We start from the raw sequence: 15,872 nt of genomic DNA on the forward strand, positions 1-15,872 counted from the left end.
ATCAAGTTCAAGTTTGAATCCTTCTCACAACCATCACCATCTCTTCCCTTCTCCCCGTCGCCAGCTCGTCGCTGCCACTCATTCCCTGGCCTTTTCTGTGAATTTCAGGCCGTCCATTCTCTTGCTGGTTGTACTGCACGTCGACAGACCCACGAATCTACAATCTCCGTGCATTTTTGCTTAGCTTTATTAGCAGAAGAATTCCAGCATGGCGTACCGCCAGAACCACGATCCTTACTACGGGGCTCAGCAACAGAACTACTCCCACCCAGGTCACGGAACCACGGGACAGAATGACTACTACGCCGATAACCAGGCTTATCATCAACAGAACTACGACACGCAGTCGAACTGGGATTCGAAGTCTACGAAATCGTACAATAGCTATGCTGCCAGCTCGCAAGCGCATCTGAACCCGTACGAGATGAGCCAGGTGCCTTCGCACCACGCCCCGCCGGTCCCTACTATGCCATACCAACCAAACTACCCCCCAGTGCAACCCCGACCAGGTATCTACCGTGACCAGAGTACCGCCGGCTACTCTGTTGCTCGCGAGAAGATGATGAAGAGACGTTCGGTCCGACAAATCGAGCTCTACCAAGGAAATCTTGTCATTGACGTCGATGTCCCCTCGACTATCGTGCCAGCAGGCAAGCAAGACATTGAAGAATTTTCCAAGATGCGATACACCGCCGCCACATGCGACCCCGACGACTTCTTGCGGTCCCGGTACTCCCTTCGCCCATACCTTGCTGGAAGACAAACCGAACTGTTTATCGTGATGACTATGTACAACGAGGATGAAGTTCTGTTCACCCGCACCATGAATTCCGTCATCAAGAACATCGCCCACCTATGCAGTAGGTCGAAGTCCAAGATGTGGGGTTCGGAGGGATGGAAGAAGGTTGTTGTCTGCGTCGTATCAGATGGTCGCAGCAAGATCAACAAGCGGACTCTGCAAGTCCTGACCGTGATGGGATGCTATCAAGAAGGCATTGCTAAGGACTCCGTTGGCGGAAAGGATGTTACTGCCCACATCTTCGAGTGAGTGATCATCTTTCTTCCGGCATGATATGCCTGATCATGATTGTCGGTTAGATACACCTCTTCCGTTGTTGTCACAGAGAAGGGCGAGGTCTCGCAGGGTGTTTGTCCCGTCCAGATCCTTTTCTGCTTGAAGGAACAGAACAAGAAGAAGCTCAACAGTCATCGTTGGTTCTTCAATGCATTCGGTCCTTTGATCAAGCCCAACGGTATGTTTCCGTGCCTCTGGCACATTATCTTCTTGTCTAAACAATTGGAACAGTCTGCATCCTCCTTGATGTCGGAACCAAGCCCACTGGAACGTCTATCTACGAACTGTGGAAATGTACGTTCGTCACAGTTTCCCTCTCGTCCTCCGAAGCTTATCGTCGTTGTTACAGGTTTCGACAAGCACTCAAATGTCGGAGGCGCTTGCGGAGAGTAAGTTTTGTAACAGTGCTTTCAGTATCCAGCTTGCTTATATTACGATCAGGATTTGCGTCGACACTGGCCGTGCTTGCTCTCTCCTCCTCACCAGTCCCCTCGCCGCATCTCAGAACTTCGAGTACAAGATGTCCAACATCCTCGACAAACCTCTTGAGGTATGCAATTGACAAAACTCCTCGGCAATCTGCATACATTCTTATGCCCTGTCTAGAGTGTGTTCGGCTATATCAGCGTTCTGCCGGGTGCCTTCAGTGCCTACCGATACAAGGCCTTGCTCAACGGCCCCAACGGGAAGGGCCCGCTAGCTTCATATTTCAAGGGTGAAACCATGCACGGTGGTAATAGCAACGCAGGCCTATTCGGTGAGTCTAAGACCTAGCTCAAACTCAAGCATGTACTAATCTCCATGCTAGAGCGAAACATGTACCTCGCCGAGGACCGTATCCTTTGCTTCGAAATCGTCACTAAGAAGAACGAAGGATGGGTGTAAGTTGCTCCCCCAACCTTAGATGATTATCTTTCTCTGATCAGACTTGCAGTCTCAAATACGTCAAGAGTGCCAAGGCCTCCACCGATGTTCCCACTTCCGTCCCCGAATTCATCTCACAACGTCGCCGCTGGCTCAACGGCTCCCTATTCGCCTCCATCCACGCTACTGTTTTCTTCTGGAGGATATGGACCTCGGGCCAAGGATTCTTCCGGAAGATCTTCCTCCAACTCGAGTTCATATACAATGCGGTGCAATTACTCTTCACTTGGACTTCGCTAGCGAATTTCTATCTTGCTTTCTTCTTCGTGAGTTTGATCTTACTCCATTTACTTTTGGAGTGGAATGTGGAGTAGAATACTGATCGTGGTGTGGGATATGTAGTTGGTTTCATCGGCAACGGCAGATTCGAAAACAGACGCGTTCAACTTCCTGAGTAATGGTGCCGGCAAGGCCGTCTTCGAGGTGTTCCTCAAGGTAAGTTTACCCATCTGAACCTTGTCCTAATACCGGGGCTGATCCTTGGCATAGCTCTACATCGCGCTCCTCTTCGTAGTCACTGTCTGTTCTCTCGGTAACCGTCCTCAAGTAAGTTCCTCCCCCTCTAGGCTATCTCTCTCAGATCACTAAATGATTACGACTTTGGTTAGGGTTCGAAATGGACATACACGCTTGCGATTGTTCTGTTCGGATTGTGTAACGTGATCACGTTGTGGTGTGCTGGATTTACCGTGTATCTCGCAGTTCCGAAGACGATAGAGGAATGGAAAGACTTCCCTACGTAAGTGCCCCTGCCTGCCATCTCGTAACACATACTGATTCATTCTGACTTTCCATGCAGCCTTGTTCAGAACAACTCGACCTTCAGAGAGATCGTCATCTCACTCGCGGCAACCTATGGCTTGTACTTCATCAGCTCGTTCATGCACTTTGAGCCATACCATATGTTCACATCGTTCATCCAATATATGTTCCTCCTACCAAGTTGTAAGCACCTCGGTTTACCGTTACTTTATGCGAACAACAAACTGACGAGTCCCCTTTAGATGTTAATATCTTGATGATGTACGCGATGTGCAATCTCCACGATGTTACCTGGTATGTTTATCCTGCCTGGATTTCCTTGCACACTCGTTTCTAATGCACGCTGCGTTAGGGGTACCAAGGGTGACAATGGTTCGGCTAAAGACCTCGGAGGCGCCAAGAAAGTGAAGAACGATGACGGCAAAGAGTTCATGGAAGTCGAGCTACCAACGGCAAGGGAAGATGTCGACTCGCTTTGGGCTGCCTCCCGCAGTGCACTGCGAGTTGTACCTCCCGAGGAGAAGGAACATCGTGACGCCGCCACCAAGCAGGCCGACCACGATCGTAACAGCCGTACCAACGTCGTTCTGGCTTGGGTTGGATCTAACATGGCCATGATCGTCGTCTTCACGTCAACAGCTTTCACCGACTGGGTGGCGCAGAACTTCTCGAAATCAACCGACGCCAACTTCAATCCGTATCTGACATTCCTATTCTGGGCACTGTAAGTCTATACCCTATGTTTCCATAAATGCATGGGCTGACGATTAATCTGTTTGTAGTGCTGGCTTGTCAGCAGTCCGATTCATGGGCTCCTTCCTCTATCTCCTCTTCAGGCTAGTTGGCTTATAACCACACTACCACCAGCGCCAGCGCTACCTTTTGACTTATTACTATATTTCTGTATCGGGAATGATGAGGACTCGTGTCATTCCCGCCATACCTTTCCAATCCGTTTAATCTGCGTGTATCCTTACATCTCCAAGCCCAAATTGATTTTGGCATCTGTGAATAGCAAAGATGGAGCAATGGACTAGAACTACGAACTACCTATAAGTACAGGAAATGGAATAAGCTATACTTAATCTCGAGATATACCGAGGATGCCTCGAGCCCATGTCGCGTCGCCCGAGATCTTTGTTGCGAAGAAGTCGCCGAGTGTTTCGTGCAATCTGTCTCGTACTCGTTCGTCGGCTTGGTTCGTGAAGTCGAGATTTTCTGGCATGTCGGACGGCGGGTGTAGCATGGAAAGAGCGTCCTGGAACCAAAGGTTATATACCATAATACTAGCGACACAAGAGTGATTGTACTCACGATAACACATTGTGCTAAGGCCCTCGAGTCCAACCTGTTGGCATTTGGGCCAGAACACTCACTACCAATGACTCTCGCTCCTCCGCCTTCGACAAGGCCTTTTCGGATGGCCTCTTTCCCTACTCCCATCAAGCCTCGTATTGCACCTTCCCTTGTGCCCTTACCCTTACCAGGAGCGACAAGGGCGAGAAGCAGTGTTTTCATGATACGAGGGGCGAGGGAAGGATATGTTGTTGAATGCTGCGTTAGGAGCCGAGAGAGCGTCTGAGCTGCCGCCGTGCGCAGATGTATTGCATGAGACGGCGCTAGGGATGAATGGAGAAGGATGGACAGAATCGGGGGTAGGACTTGATGTAACTTTGGAGTGGTTAGCACGAGATCTAGGCCGGAAAATAACGAGGCTCACATATGGTTCCACAAAAAGTGTTGTGTTCTCCAACAACGCGCTGATAACATCCAGTAGAACCTCCAACACCTTGCCATCAGCCTCGCTCTGAAGGTCTTCCTTCAACGCCCCTACAACTCCTTCGCCAACCCATCTTATGAGATACGGTAGAAGTGCTTGCAGACCTGCATCTTGCCTGAGACTCGCTAACGCAGCTGTTCGCTTGGTAGCATCGGATGTTGGGGGGAGAAGGGAAGTAATAAGGCGATTGTAGTAAAGCTGCAGCTCTCGAGACAGCACTTGCTTCACGAGTTGTTGTTGTTGCTGCTGTTGCTGCTGCTGTTTGATTGTGGTGCCCCGGTTCGGCGAGGAAGGTGCCAAAGGGAAGCCATTGCCATTGGGTAGTTGATTGGTCTTCGTGTCCGTTTGATCCGTTTCTCGAGGGATAGCAGGAGGATTTTCAGGGATCAGAGGTTGTACCCCTTCGACTGCTAGCCAATGAGCCGTCCAGTTGGCGCCTTTGGGTAAAGTGATCTTCTCGTCGCGCAGAACGCGGTCGAAGTCAATGTCTTCGTCCTCAACATAGTGTACTGTGCCAGCAGCGGCAGATTGGGGGAATGGAGGGGCGCGTCTGAACGTCGGGGGATTGTACGGCGAGTGCCCGTATAATGGCTCGATATTGAGTACGCGCATCGCCTGCTCTATGTCCGCCGTGCTCAACGTTGTCCGTCGCCCGTGGCGCATGAACCGCGCGGCTTCCTGTTACCAGTCAGACCACGTCGGGCACCTAAGAGCGTAACGCGCACCTCAACCACTTGATGTATCCGGTACTCTACATCGCTAGCCAGAGCCGAAGCCACGGTGTCTGAGATGCTGTTCAGACCATGCAATTCTGCAACATCCTGGGGGACGAGTATGTAGCGAGCTTTACAGATGATGTGGTCAAAACAAACCTTACTCTTATGGCATCTGGTTTGTATATGCCCGTCGTTTGGACTTGTGCGATTTTTGCCTTTGGCTTGCTCATCGGGCGCACTGTCAGTGGCCGTCGCTTGCGACCATCAAGTGCGCGTCCTCAGGGTCGCACAACATATACAAACAGCGCATTACTATGATAGCAGAAGAGAAATTCCGATGTTGAATAATGCTTATACTAACGCATTGTACAGATGCAAGATATATAACAACCCATGAATAACGAAGAGCAACGTGCGAAGGATAAATCTACTCATGATCCAGACCATGATACGGATAGGAAAGCGTAGAGTTCATCTTGGGAGAAACCATCTCGAATTGGGAGACATCGAAACTGGGCCTCGTCTCTTCTGAATCACGCGAGGACGCCATAGAGCGAGGAGGGGATGCCGAGCGGACAAGGGACGATGTGTTGCTTCTCGGCCGTGTCTTGAGCGACAGACGGTGATCTTGTGGTGGCGGCGGCGGTGGCCCAGGAGGTGCACCATTAGGGCTGCTACGCATGCCAGCTAGAAGGTGCTCGGGGATGCGAGGGCTTGGAGGTATATCGGACGCAGGCATATTCGGGGTATACGAATTTGTACTGGCTACACTCCCCCTTCTGGACCGTGTGCCAGGTCCTGAGCGATCCATGCTCGATCTTTGCGATTCGGTGGGGGACGAGTTACCGTTACCGCCGGATTGCAACGATTTCACCGCCTTCAGAATTGACTTTCGGACGCTCGTCTTCTCTGGTGCAGCGGGGGCTGCGAGTGTGCCTTGTTGATAGTTCTGCTGCTGAGGCGGCTGTGCGTAGGCAGGCGAAGGGGGCCGCGGAGAATATCGAGGAGCAGGGGGTCGATGAATAGGGTATGGTGACTCCTGGTCAAATCGTAGTTGCCCCATTGTAGAATCGCGTTGTGGAGGCTGCATCTGTGTAGGGAGGAACGGCGGTGCCAGGGACCCGCGAGGCGGAGGGGGAGCGAATCCTCCGCCGTTTTGAGGGGGAAGGTCAGGGCGATTCATGGAAGGAGGTAGCATTGACCCTGCTTGCATATTAGGGGAGGGCATCTGGCCAGGCTGCATCTGCATGTGAGGTGGAGGTGGTAGAGGGAAGGAACCGACGGTGGGGGTCATTGGCAGTGCTGGTAACGCTGATAGATCTTCTGAAGGCCGAGCTGATTGCGAAAGCGAAGCCGCTGGCGATGACCGACCACTCGTAGACGCAGGCGTTGACGAGATCGACGATTTATTACTCTTCCTCCACAGTTTTCTGAGACTCTTCACAGACATCAAACTATTAGAATTAGAGTTCTTGATAGACTTGGCGAGGACCTCCTCGTTGGACGTGGAATCGGCAGAAAAGCGGGAAGAAGGAGGCCTGCCCGACTCGGTTGGAGAGGTAACACTATAATAATCGACTTCGTGGGTGGCAGGAGCTTGGTCGCCTCCCCAATACGACGAGGGATGATGAGAAGAAGACGCTTCATTGCTCGAAGGGTATCGTCCAAATGGATCGGGAGAAAGAGGTATTACAGGGGAATCGGTCGTAGAGGACACGGCGGCATTGATGGCGGGGTATGTTATCTCCTGCCCTTCCATTTCGAGCTGTCGTTGCTGCGTCTCTTTAGATATCTCTTTAGAAGGCGATACGTTGAAGGACTTGGGTGCGCCAGTAGATACCCCGTTGAGGGCAAGCCTCGGGGGAGAAGGAGAGGCCAATGCGGCAGTTTGTGGGACGTCCGGCGCATCTTTCATTGTTGAATATGGAACCGATGGCCAAGCACCGCTGGTTGGCCTGTATGAAAGCATGAATACCGGTGAAAGTAGATGATTCTGAAAATCTTACGGAGTAAGGGTTGGGGTATCCGAAAGGCGAGACAACCCGGGGGTTGGAGGTAGGACCTCTGAGTTCAGCAGAACGCCCGATAGATTAGGGGACAGCGGAACGATGGTATCTGCAAGATCGGTCCTCAATGCCTTCGGCGAGAATTGAGCCAGATTCTACCCGCCAGATGAGTACTAGTCTAGAGGGAAAGAGCGAAATTGCGGCGTACCTTCTCGATCTCATCGAGTTGGGCTTTCATCATCAGTTGACTCCGCCGGCGATCGTTGGGGTCATTCTCATCGAACTGGACGGCATGAGAGATCCATCTGACGTGAACGGCGCCAAACTACTCACCTCTTCCGTGAGGTCCAACCCAAGGTCAAGATCGTCAAATATAGCCCCTTCCCTCTTCTCCGATTCCGCTGGACTCTTCACCCGCGAGATCTCATCCATCATCAAGTCATCCTCCTCGTGCTCCTCGTGCTCCGCATCCGGCGCGATAGGCTGTTCATCTGCTAAAGAAGAGGATTCAATGTTCTCCTCTGAGGTATTGGTGAGATATGCTAGGTGGGCACTACCTGAACTTCCGGGTAGTGGGCTCTCCACTGGCAGACTTAGATCCGTCGATATGGGCTTCAGGACGAGGGGCGGTGGGACGTGCTTGTCGCTTCGCGGAGGGGAGGTCGGGATAGATACGGAGAGGGCGGGTCGGGTCATCTGGTCCATTTGGTCAAGTAGGTCTGCGACTTCGTCCTCAGACCGTGTCAAACCAGTGAAATCGTCCTCGTCATCGGATGGCGGTAGCTCTGGAAGGTTTTCGAGGTCGGCGGCAGTTAATGCAAGGCTGACGACGTTCGGATTTGAAGGGGGTCGTTTCGCAGCTAGTTGGGAGTTGCGTAGCTCAGCCCAGGTTTCTTCATCGGTCCCAAACACGTCACTCAAAGGATCTCTGCCATTTGGGATTGAAGCTACCCGAGCAGTCGCATCTTCTTCTTCATCCTCCTCATCCTCATCCTCTTCGCCACCTCCGTAATCCGAACCTGTGTCGTCTGTCGTTGAGTCAGACAACTGCTGGTAGCCACCTTCCACCTCTCCTTTATCTTTGCTTGTCAAAGATCTCAGCGAAATGGGGCTTGCAGTCAAAAGACGTTCCGTCAACTTCAAACCAAGCGGAGCCCTGCGCTCCTCGGATGCATCGTCAACAGTCCCCTTCCTACTCGCTCGACTCTCCGCCCTCTTGACTTGGTTCATCTTCCTGCTCCTTACCCAGGGATCATACCACGGAGCTTTCCGACGGTCGACATCGAACTCCACTTTGGCCAGAATCGGAATGAAAGACGTGGAATTCAACCCAGGTAGATCGAGGCTGTCAGCGCGACGGGAGTCAAGGACAGAAGAGTCGGGTGTCTCGGCCTCAGATTGTGATATGGAAGAAGTACTAGGATGGGTGTGATGCTGGAGGTCTGATGCCGAGGTTGTGGTGGTCGTTGATGAGGAAGGTGTCAGAGGATACGGGGTGGTGGTATTTTCGTTGCCATTGGGAGCCGTGATACGAAGATGGTTGAAGCCGTTGGGGTTTGGAGATGATTTTGCACTCAACACGAAACCGAGGGGATTTGGGCTAGCACTGCGGGGGACCAACTCATCACGTTGCTCAGCTTTCAATACGCGTACCCAGAGGTGCTTCCATATATCTTCTGACAAACGCGGCCCAAGCTCGTCTCCCGGGTCCTCCAATCCGACTGGCCCGCTGGAGTTCTGAGGTACATTGGTGTTCACCAAATAGAGGATAAGTCCCATCGTGCTCGGCAACGCGTATTCCTTGGCAATCGCGCCGAGCTGGAGCTGGAGGTTGGGGTAAACTGGTACAAGTGTCCCCCTCTGAAACTGAGTGTGGTATCCAGAAGCGGTTGCCGGGGGCTGATTCGTTTCATCCGAGACATCGAAGTCGTGAAGGAGGTGTAATGGAGGGATAACGTGGAGGAGGAATTTAGACGTGGGTGTTTGATACGTACTGACGGCAGAAGAAGCAGACGGCGTTGGTGACCGTCGTAGGAATTCCGTAGCTGAAGATGGCGTTGGTAGAGAATTAGAATGAGACAAGTACGGCGAGCCAGAGCCAGTCAAGTAGGGTGAATTTGGCTGGGTCGCAGGCATAGGCGTGGACACTCCTAGCGCATTCGCCAATTTTGCTAGCCTATGAGGAGGAAGAGGTGACTTTGGGGGCGCCCATAGCTGTGACGGTGATCCAGAGTCCAGCGGTGATCGTGGTGGCGCATTGCTCGTACTAGACATGGGAGTCGTTTCTGTTGACATGATATCACCTCGTGTACGCGCCGAGTCGAATTGCGAGCGACCCGGAGATTAGAAAACAAGCTTCTATGAGGATATGGCGTCTATGACATGAATCGTTGGCCTAGGTCGAACTTTGGTCAGTTGGGAACAAGGCCGCCATGAAGCCGCAGCAGAATGGTCACCTTGGGCTCGTGGGGCGGGGGCGTGATGGTGGTGGTACGAGAGAGAGAGGCGAGTTGAGCTCCCGCGCTTTGCTGCCGTCGACGACGATGAACTTGAAGCAAAAATCAAACAAGCGTCGGGGAGGAAGAGCAAGCGTGGGAAAGTAAAGCCTTACTCAGTATCAGTCCCTCGCAACCCGATAAGATCTTGTACCTTGCATTCATTGTCTCTCATCAAGGGCGTACAAATTTCTACGTCCAATACTTGTGTTTCAGAATCCTTTCCAAACTTCATGAAGGGTCTTGCCTCGTCGTACTTAGGAGCGGGAGGCGAGGAGGAAGCTTTCGAAGCTTGAATACAGCACTGACCGATTGTATACGAGCCTAATGATCCATCGACATCGATCATGGATCAGACTTTGGTAATAAATCACGGGGGGGGGGGGGGGGGGTATAGTAAACGCTTTTGGCATGAGCAGTATGAGCAAAGGGACACACTGCCGCACTCTGCCACAGCAAGAGTATTAATGGCCAGTAGAGGTATGACTACATCGACATACATCCTGTCCAAGATATAGACTCTCGAAAAGATCAAGAGTACCTTGACGGTTCCATGATTCTATAGGCGGAAGTATCCAACCCAATCCACGAGACCGGGCGTCTCAAACCTTTCTCCGTCTGGGTTCTGAATGCCCCTATAAATGAGCCCCTAGATCCCAAATTCGAAGAGGAGACTACGAAGGTAGTTGTTGCAACGCGTTGCTGAAAACGTGTCCGAGCGCACCCAAGTGATTGAATCTATAGACGATTGAGCCTACAGGATCTGCTATGGTCAAGAACCTTGTTTGACGTATAACTTCTTTGGAAGCTGCGGTGGCGTGCCACAAACCCTTTACTTCCTGGTTCAAACGCTCATCAGCCTGGCAGCCGCCGACGATCATCTCTAGCATCTCCGGCACGGTAAAGTTCAACATGCATAGTTTGACTTGGCCAGACGTTCTACTATCAAATTCCAATGTACTATTGGCACCACTCATCGGCGGATGTATGGAGTGTACGACAGTAACGAGGCAAAGAGTTAGCAGTTGGAGCCATGGTAAAGCTCACCACCCAGGCCCGGCGAAATGCAGATCACCACGGTGTACGGTGATCCGGGTCGAATTAGGTTGGAATTAGGATGCAATATGTACTTCGATTCTGTAAGTTCGTATCGACGCGGTATGTAATATTTTATTTAATGTCGGTGAAACTGTGCAACCCGTGGATTCGTGCACCACATTCTAAAATATCTAATTGGGTTATATGGCGTGGAGTCATGGGTGGCGAGTTAGCGAGCCTCTTTCTCGAAGATTGAGAGAAGGGAATTCCAGGACACGATGCACAATACACAGGCTTATCGGATTCTCCTGGCAGTGGCGGTGGCTGTTTGATAGTCGTATAGTACCAGCCAGCTGGTACCAACCCAAGTACATCATATCCAGCGAACCATAGCGAGTCGGAACCAATGGGAGTTCGAGCGGTAGTTAAGTTAGTGGTTTAGCGAGTGTTCGAGTTAGAACTTAGTGAGATAGTGGGTGCATGAGTTGGTGAGATCGCGTGAATTAGTGAATTAGTACGGCATACTCTGATCAGCGATGCATCGATAATCCCAAGCCTCAACGAACTTGCAAACTCGTGGCCTGAGGGGCGTGTCCTGGTCCATGACCCTTTTAATCAATCAACGTTTAGTGATAAATGAAAAGGTTGGGAGCCGGGACGGTATACCACGTAGGCTAATAATTCGCTGCGACGTCTCTGAGAAGTCTCTGGGAAGCTGCAGTAATCCTCAACGCCACTTTCCCTATTTACGAAGGACTTTGGTAATTATTCGGAGTATGCCAGTGGTTTGTTTAGTCGAATTCCTCGGACAGCCGCTGCCAGTGGGAGTCTGAGGTCAAGGCAACTGATTGGAATGCAATAAGCGGCGATGGCGCTGCCAGCGGCTCAGCGGTGTTTACGACTGTGCTATGTCAGTAGTGATCGCCTTTCGGTGTGAATGTGAAACTGTTGCAAAGCACCCAATGCCATAGACCGGCTTCCCTCAGTGCCCTCGTACGCCGGCCGCGGTCCGCAGACGTCTTGAAATCCCCTGTCATCCGCCGCATCTAAATCCTAGTATGATCTATGTGTATGTATATGGGTGGGACTTCTCACTTCTCAAGTTCGCAATGTGATCACAGCTGTATGTATGTCAAAGCTGCGTTCTCCGATCGCATTCCATTCTCATGTCTTGAAGTTGAACATGCATTCTCATAGTACTACCTCATAGTACGCACATTCAGTCACTCCGATAGCCAGCAATTCCGAGTCTGCCTTTTAGCCTATCGGCGCACACGTTGTGTACTTTCATGATACTCGAAACACGAAACGCAATGCACGATTGTATAGTCCATGTCATGTTACTTCTCTGCGCAGAGGTCAGCAGATTCAAGTCTCCCCACATGCTGATCTGTGTCACCTGCACAGTGCAAAGACTCCCCCGTGTGTCACGCTACGGAAAGAGAGGCTCTTCGAAATTCACACCAGTCCGTTAACCTGAAGATCTGGCTGTCTATCTCCCCCGCTTCTCCGTCGTATCTGACGCCCGCTCCGTTGGCCGGGTGAACTTTGAAGACTGGGGTGAGTGAGAAGGAGCCTGTATTCCGTTGGTACCATCCGAACGGCAAGAAGGCAGAGGAATGAAGGCGTGGCTCCGATAGGAAGCATTTCAGGAAGAACCTCCCTCCGAGAAGTGCACGTTTTGTTCCTCTGGTAATAGTCACAATGCGTATCCCCCTGGGTCATTCAAGTTCATTGGAACTTGTTCACCGGCTACACGCTCCTATCAGAGAGATGATTGACGCTATTCGCTGGCTGCTTCGGCAGATAAACAACCGAAGTCCGGGGACGAAGTGGCTGTTAATGAACGGGCGTTTCATTAGAGCACTAGCTGGTCACGGTGTGGGGTATCATCTGCCTGCCTTGTGTCTGTGCAGCGTCTAGGACTACGGGTGATTGTACCGAGATTACTGGGATCGATACTGAAAGACGCCGGCGAGCGTTGAAGTCCTTGAGGGGTCGAGCTAGGGGCTCGTCGAAGAAATGTGCCGTAAACGCCGTCTGCCATTGGTTGCACAAAGGAAAATCGCCTGTAGATGCTCTCGTTATGGGCCAAGTGCCATGCAAATAACTCCCAGGACGTGAATCCGAGGAATGGGGACAATGGCAGGATGTTGTGTACAAAGTTTGTTGTAGCCAAACAGAGAGTGACTTTGGCGGCGAGTGGACTGGGAGCGTTTCTCTCTTTTCTTCCTTTGCAGCGGGAACTGGCCGTTTACTTACTTCCCATTTCTTCTCATTCCACAGTTTTCATCTTTACGAAAAATTCACGACCGTGTCGCCCACGAAAAATGGATCACCAGCATCAGCAGCACGACGAGCACAATCAGCAGCAGAACATGCAGCAGCCCCCATATAATTTCTACCAGCCTGAGCAGGATGCGCCCTATGGCATGGCTTATAACCCGCAAATGAGTGCTTACCAGGTCGTGCAGCCAGGACCCCAAACTCGTGGGTGCAGCGTTCCAATGCTTCACGGTCTGTTTCAAAACGCATGTCCATCTGATAATCGTCTCTACAGGACAATTATCGGTTACTGAGCTGCAGCAGCAAGGCATGGCATATCATAACATGAGCCTCATTCCGCCACATCAATATCCACCCGTTTATGCCCCTTCGCCTCATGGAGGCCTCGCGCTGTCTACATCGCCCCCTCCTCCCCCCTCACCAGATATGTACGACCCTCTGTCTCCCCCCATATCCGGCTCGGATACATCCGCAGACGGCATCTACAACCACTCCAACAGTAGCGGTACTGGTTCTCCTTCTTCCTCACGGGGTACAAGCCTTGTACATCGCCACATCCGATACAATCCCACATCATCTCCCACAAGCTCTTCTGGCCGAAGGCGAAGTCGTTCACAGGATTCCGACGAAGAAGACATGGGTGCACACTTCACCGAGAACTTGGCTCACTCGAGGAAAGAGGCAACGCGGCGGCAGAGGATAGAAGCAGAACAGAGGCGAAGAGACGAGCTTCGCGACGGATATGCAAAACTCAAGGATGTGCTCCCCGTGTCCAACCAGAAGAGCAGTAAAGTGTCACTTCTAGAGCGAGGTTAGTTTTCTTTCATTCTTCTGCCTTTGAATGAAAACCGATGGTCCTTTCAGCCACAAACCATATCGTCAGCCTTGAGAATACGAATAAGGAGCTTGTTGCTCGAATAGAGGCTCTGGAACAGGAGATGCAGAGGCTTCGCTCCATAAACGAGAAGATATCGCTCACGGCATCGTCGCCATCCACCTTTGACGGCCGACCACTATCTCCCCCACCCGACCCTCCAGTCATTAAAGAGGCCCCCTCCGACCACTCTAGTCCGTCAGCCTCAGAAGGCTATTGACCTTGCATGCTCCTCATCTCTCTGACCCCTCTCCATGTAACCTGCTTTCCTCGGTTGGTATTATATTTTCTACAGATCTAAACTCTCGGAGGTCGTTTGGACGATATACTGTGTTTTATGAAGCTACGGTGGTGGAACATGGAATGGCGCAGTCGATGGAACGGATGGGGTTTCGCATGCGACGCTAAACGCTGGCTGTTTTTCGTCAATTGCACACTATACTCCTGGTTACCATTGCACTGTCCTAGTCATGAGAGAGACTCCGCGACGACGACTTGATGTCTTTGCCTGGATCAGAAGCTGGGCTACGTTCATCCGAAAGAATGGCATCGTGCTTGATATTACACGTTATCTCCTTGATCGATGAACTATATTCTGCTCTCCACGCTTTCGTCGCCTCCTTCCTCCACCAATTACAACTCCCAGCGAGTTTACACTCTACTTCCTACCCAGGCTTCGAGCAATCTTAACCTTGGGCCTCGTTCTTCCTTCGACTGCCGTCCTTCTTACCCCCGCATTTTCCCCTGGTCATTTCCCGCGACGACATTCTTCTATACGCCGAACGCCACATTGCACTACAAACTACCCCACGCACCATACAATTCCACGAACTTCACGAACGCCACAGAACCCCCCTAACGGCAGTCGACATTCCAACGAGAGATTTTGACGATATTTATGATTCTTGACGAATATTAATACACGACCAAAACTAGTTGGGTTCGAGACGAGAAGGCAGGCGGCGACATGGCAAACACGATATCGATTTGATGAGGCACGTCCACGGCCAGCGCCATGCAGCTGGCTCCTCGAGAGGGAGATGGTTTGATTGGCCATGACTCTCTCGATGATGCTCAGCTTGTGTGGTGTCTGATTGTTGTAAACAGCCTTTGTAGTTCGTCTCGACGACGGAGGCAAGGCTAGTGATGGATGTAACGACGATATGGGAGGGGCTGGAGCTTGGGCTCGTCACCCTCTTCGTCCTGGAGTCTCGGATATATATGCTACGGAATCGTACACCTGTTTGGCCATCCCATTACCTTTTCTGCCCTCGACGAACTAGGACTTTCCCAGATGCGCTCTCATATGTAACTCGCTAGCATTTTTAGCATATCCATTCAACTATGAACAAATTGTATTTCACTGCACTTCTCTATCATCGCGTGCGAGAGTTACATACTCGTACGAAGCGCCTTTTAGACTGAATGGGGTGCTGTCTTCTCGAGCCCTGCAAGCTGTGAGCTTGAGTCTCGTACAGCATCTCAGGCGACAATTCAAATCACTGCGCATCTTTGCTTACACGGTGCGATCCGTTACAGTATAAACACAACATGCGGCTCAAATGTTTTGATACACGCATCACATCACAAAATGACTATCGCTTCTCCGGTAAATACTGATGCCTAAAGCGAGCAGAGCCAGTGACATCTTCAGCATTGGAACCTCATGGCGAAGTAGTATACGGCGTATATTGAAACACGACTTGCTTGCAGGAGTTCCTTACTTACTTAACCAGACTCAGCGAAAGTTTGAGCCTACACCACAATGGATGAATATGGCATATAAGGTATTGTTTCGACCGAAGGTTGAGGATGAATCGATGATAGCTCGGTGGGTCGGCAGTAGTTGCTAAGTCTGACAGACAGACTCCTTGAGTGGGCGACAGATATTCCAGAACGAATGTGGGGGGTGCAAT

The 15,872-nt window shown here is 51.3% G+C and overlaps 4 protein-coding genes across 4 annotated transcripts; 2 read left to right on the forward strand and 2 right to left on the reverse strand.

Annotated features, from left to right (window-relative positions):
• Nucleotides 1-208: 208 nt before the first annotated feature.
• Nucleotides 209-3,613, forward strand: CHS2_2 (Chitin synthase, class 2; the record flags this gene model as incomplete). The annotated part of the gene is made up of 15 exons (XM_036772805.1): nt 209-1,044; nt 1,099-1,253; nt 1,307-1,369; nt 1,425-1,464; nt 1,517-1,625; nt 1,682-1,832; nt 1,884-1,956; nt 2,010-2,265; nt 2,342-2,434; nt 2,489-2,545; nt 2,608-2,738; nt 2,799-2,944; nt 3,004-3,055; nt 3,114-3,485; nt 3,544-3,613. The coding sequence occupies 15 exons, from the start codon at nt 209-211 to the stop codon at nt 3,611-3,613; spliced, it is 2,604 nt and encodes an 867-aa protein (XP_036634278.1).
• Nucleotides 3,614-3,842: 229 nt separating this feature from the next.
• PC9H_003213 (uncharacterized protein) lies at nt 3,843-5,487 on the reverse strand (the record flags this gene model as incomplete). The annotated part of the gene is made up of 5 exons (XM_036772806.1): nt 3,843-4,019; nt 4,076-4,432; nt 4,482-5,219; nt 5,267-5,362; nt 5,419-5,487. The coding sequence occupies 5 exons, from the start codon at nt 5,485-5,487 to the stop codon at nt 3,843-3,845; spliced, it is 1,437 nt and encodes a 478-aa protein (XP_036634279.1).
• A 197-nt stretch (nt 5,488-5,684) lies between these two features.
• Nucleotides 5,685-9,558, reverse strand: PC9H_003214 (uncharacterized protein; the record flags this gene model as incomplete). Its single annotated transcript, XM_036772807.1, has 4 exons — nt 5,685-7,212; nt 7,264-7,418; nt 7,472-7,546; nt 7,597-9,558. The coding sequence occupies 4 exons, from the start codon at nt 9,556-9,558 to the stop codon at nt 5,685-5,687; spliced, it is 3,720 nt and encodes a 1,239-aa protein (XP_036634280.1).
• A 3,568-nt stretch (nt 9,559-13,126) lies between these two features.
• PC9H_003215 (uncharacterized protein) lies at nt 13,127-14,176 on the forward strand (the record flags this gene model as incomplete). The annotated part of the gene is made up of 3 exons (XM_036772808.1): nt 13,127-13,286; nt 13,357-13,893; nt 13,947-14,176. The coding sequence occupies 3 exons, from the start codon at nt 13,127-13,129 to the stop codon at nt 14,174-14,176; spliced, it is 927 nt and encodes a 308-aa protein (XP_036634281.1).
• Between the last annotated feature and the right edge of the window lie 1,696 nt (nt 14,177-15,872).

Source organism: Pleurotus ostreatus (genome assembly GCF_014466165.1).
Source record: "Pleurotus ostreatus strain PC9 chromosome Unknown scaffold_2, whole genome shotgun sequence".
NCBI lineage: Eukaryota > Fungi > Basidiomycota > Agaricomycetes > Agaricales > Pleurotaceae > Pleurotus > Pleurotus ostreatus.